Source organism: Acinonyx jubatus, chromosome E2 (genome assembly GCF_027475565.1).
Source record: "Acinonyx jubatus isolate Ajub_Pintada_27869175 chromosome E2, VMU_Ajub_asm_v1.0, whole genome shotgun sequence".
NCBI lineage: Eukaryota > Metazoa > Chordata > Mammalia > Carnivora > Felidae > Acinonyx > Acinonyx jubatus.
The window spans coordinates 57,892,214-57,893,727 of record NC_069396.1 but is presented as its reverse complement, the minus strand read 5'-3'; the positions used below and the strand labels follow the sequence as shown (position 1 = coordinate 57,893,727).

Sequence of the window (1,514 nt, the reverse complement as noted above, 5' to 3'; positions counted from 1 at the left end):
GCCACCCAGGCACTCCTACTTTGTTTATCTGATCAATGAACTCAACCATGTAAAGAAAATCTGCAAGGTTCAAAGGCAAAGCAACGCATTGGACAACATTGATTTTCTGTGTAATACTACAGCATATTAGGGAAACAGGAGTGAAATACAGTAAGAAAGTCACATAGAAAACTCCTCCATCTGCCAGGTTTCTTACCTGCATCCATGAAATAAAGCCTCTGCCCTCTGCCCTCTGGAGTTGTATTTATCTACATAAACATTGGATTTATGTACCAATGTATGCCAGTGTGTCCGGCATGCCCACACTGAGATAAAATTTGCAGAAACACTTCGAATACTCCTGAAGAAAACAGATTCGTTTCAGCAGCTGCAGTGGTCAAGGGGAAGACATGTTTCCTCAACAACTTTGTGTGTCTGTTTCAAGCTCATAATTTGCATATTGACTTTGAGGTCTCTTGGTGCAACCCCAGTATCAAAGTCACCCTCTAAGATCACTGTGGATATTATGTAAAAAAAAACAGTGCTGAGTAAACGGTCACTGAATACAGTGATCATGGTAGTTATCAAAGCTGTCTTCTGCATATTTACATTTGATTTCTAACAACTCAAGAGTGGGACCTAGGAACCCCAGAATCCCGAAGGATCAGCAAGAAGGGGCTAAAAGTGGGGAAACATGAAGCCAAAATATTAGAAGTCTCTATCAACCATAGACGGAAATCTAAAAAGGCAGCAACATAAAACACAAAAATGGAATTCAGCACATAAAAGTTCACAAAGGTGGCCACCAGCATCAGGATGGTGTGGGCAGCTCTGGTCTCTGGGGAACATTTGCGGTAGCCATTGGGGGTGTGAATATACTGCATTCTCTGGTGGTGCCTGTACAGGAACAGCGCCATGGAGCCACTGGACCAGATCATGAGACCAATAAACATGGCATCGGAGACAAACCACAGAATGACAGTGCCTGCACTCAGAGTGGAGGATGAGCAGAACCACTTCCCGAGGATGTCACTACTGTTTCCTGTGTCCTGTGAACCAGTGAATTTCACAGGAACATAGATATTCATTAAGACACTGAACATCCAGCAGATACAGCAGGAAGGATCAATGATCTTGGGGGCTCTTCCTCTGAGCATCGTCCACACCGCCTTCTCTGGGATGAGTATGAAGAACTGATGGGTGCTCAGGACACAGGTGCAGCACATGGTGGTGCTGCGAGCTACTCTGTGTACATAATATACAAATTTACACCCAAGACTGGACAGGGGTTTCCTCAAAACAAAAGCCGCCATCTTGTGGGGAATCCCAGCAGAGAGAAGAACTAAGAGATTGGCTACAGCCTTGTGGGTGAGAATGGTGTTGGGGAGCCTCTGCTTGTGTCCACACAAGATTGGAGAAACATTAAAGAAGAAGAGGGTGACATTGGCCAGAGTCCCAATGCCCATCTGGAAAAGCAAGATGGTTGTCAGAGCCATTTCCCCTGTGGTTCTTTGGACATTGTTCTGAAAAGACAT

General features: G+C 44.8%; 1 protein-coding gene across 1 annotated transcript; it reads right to left on the bottom strand.

Moving 5' to 3' along the window:
* Nucleotides 1–272: 272 nt before the first annotated feature.
* Nucleotides 273–1,514, bottom strand: LOC106980920 (vomeronasal type-1 receptor 1). Its single transcript, XM_015079009.3, has one exon. It carries the CDS (start codon nucleotides 1,512–1,514, stop codon nucleotides 606–608), a length of 909 nt encoding a protein of 302 aa, XP_014934495.3. The 3' UTR covers nucleotides 273–605.

What these genes read in the sequence shown, in the direction of transcription:
- LOC106980920 (XM_015079009.3), bottom strand. Translation starts at nt 1,514, where the DNA reads ATGTCTTTTCAGAACAATGTCCAAAGAACCACAGGGGAAATGGCTCTG.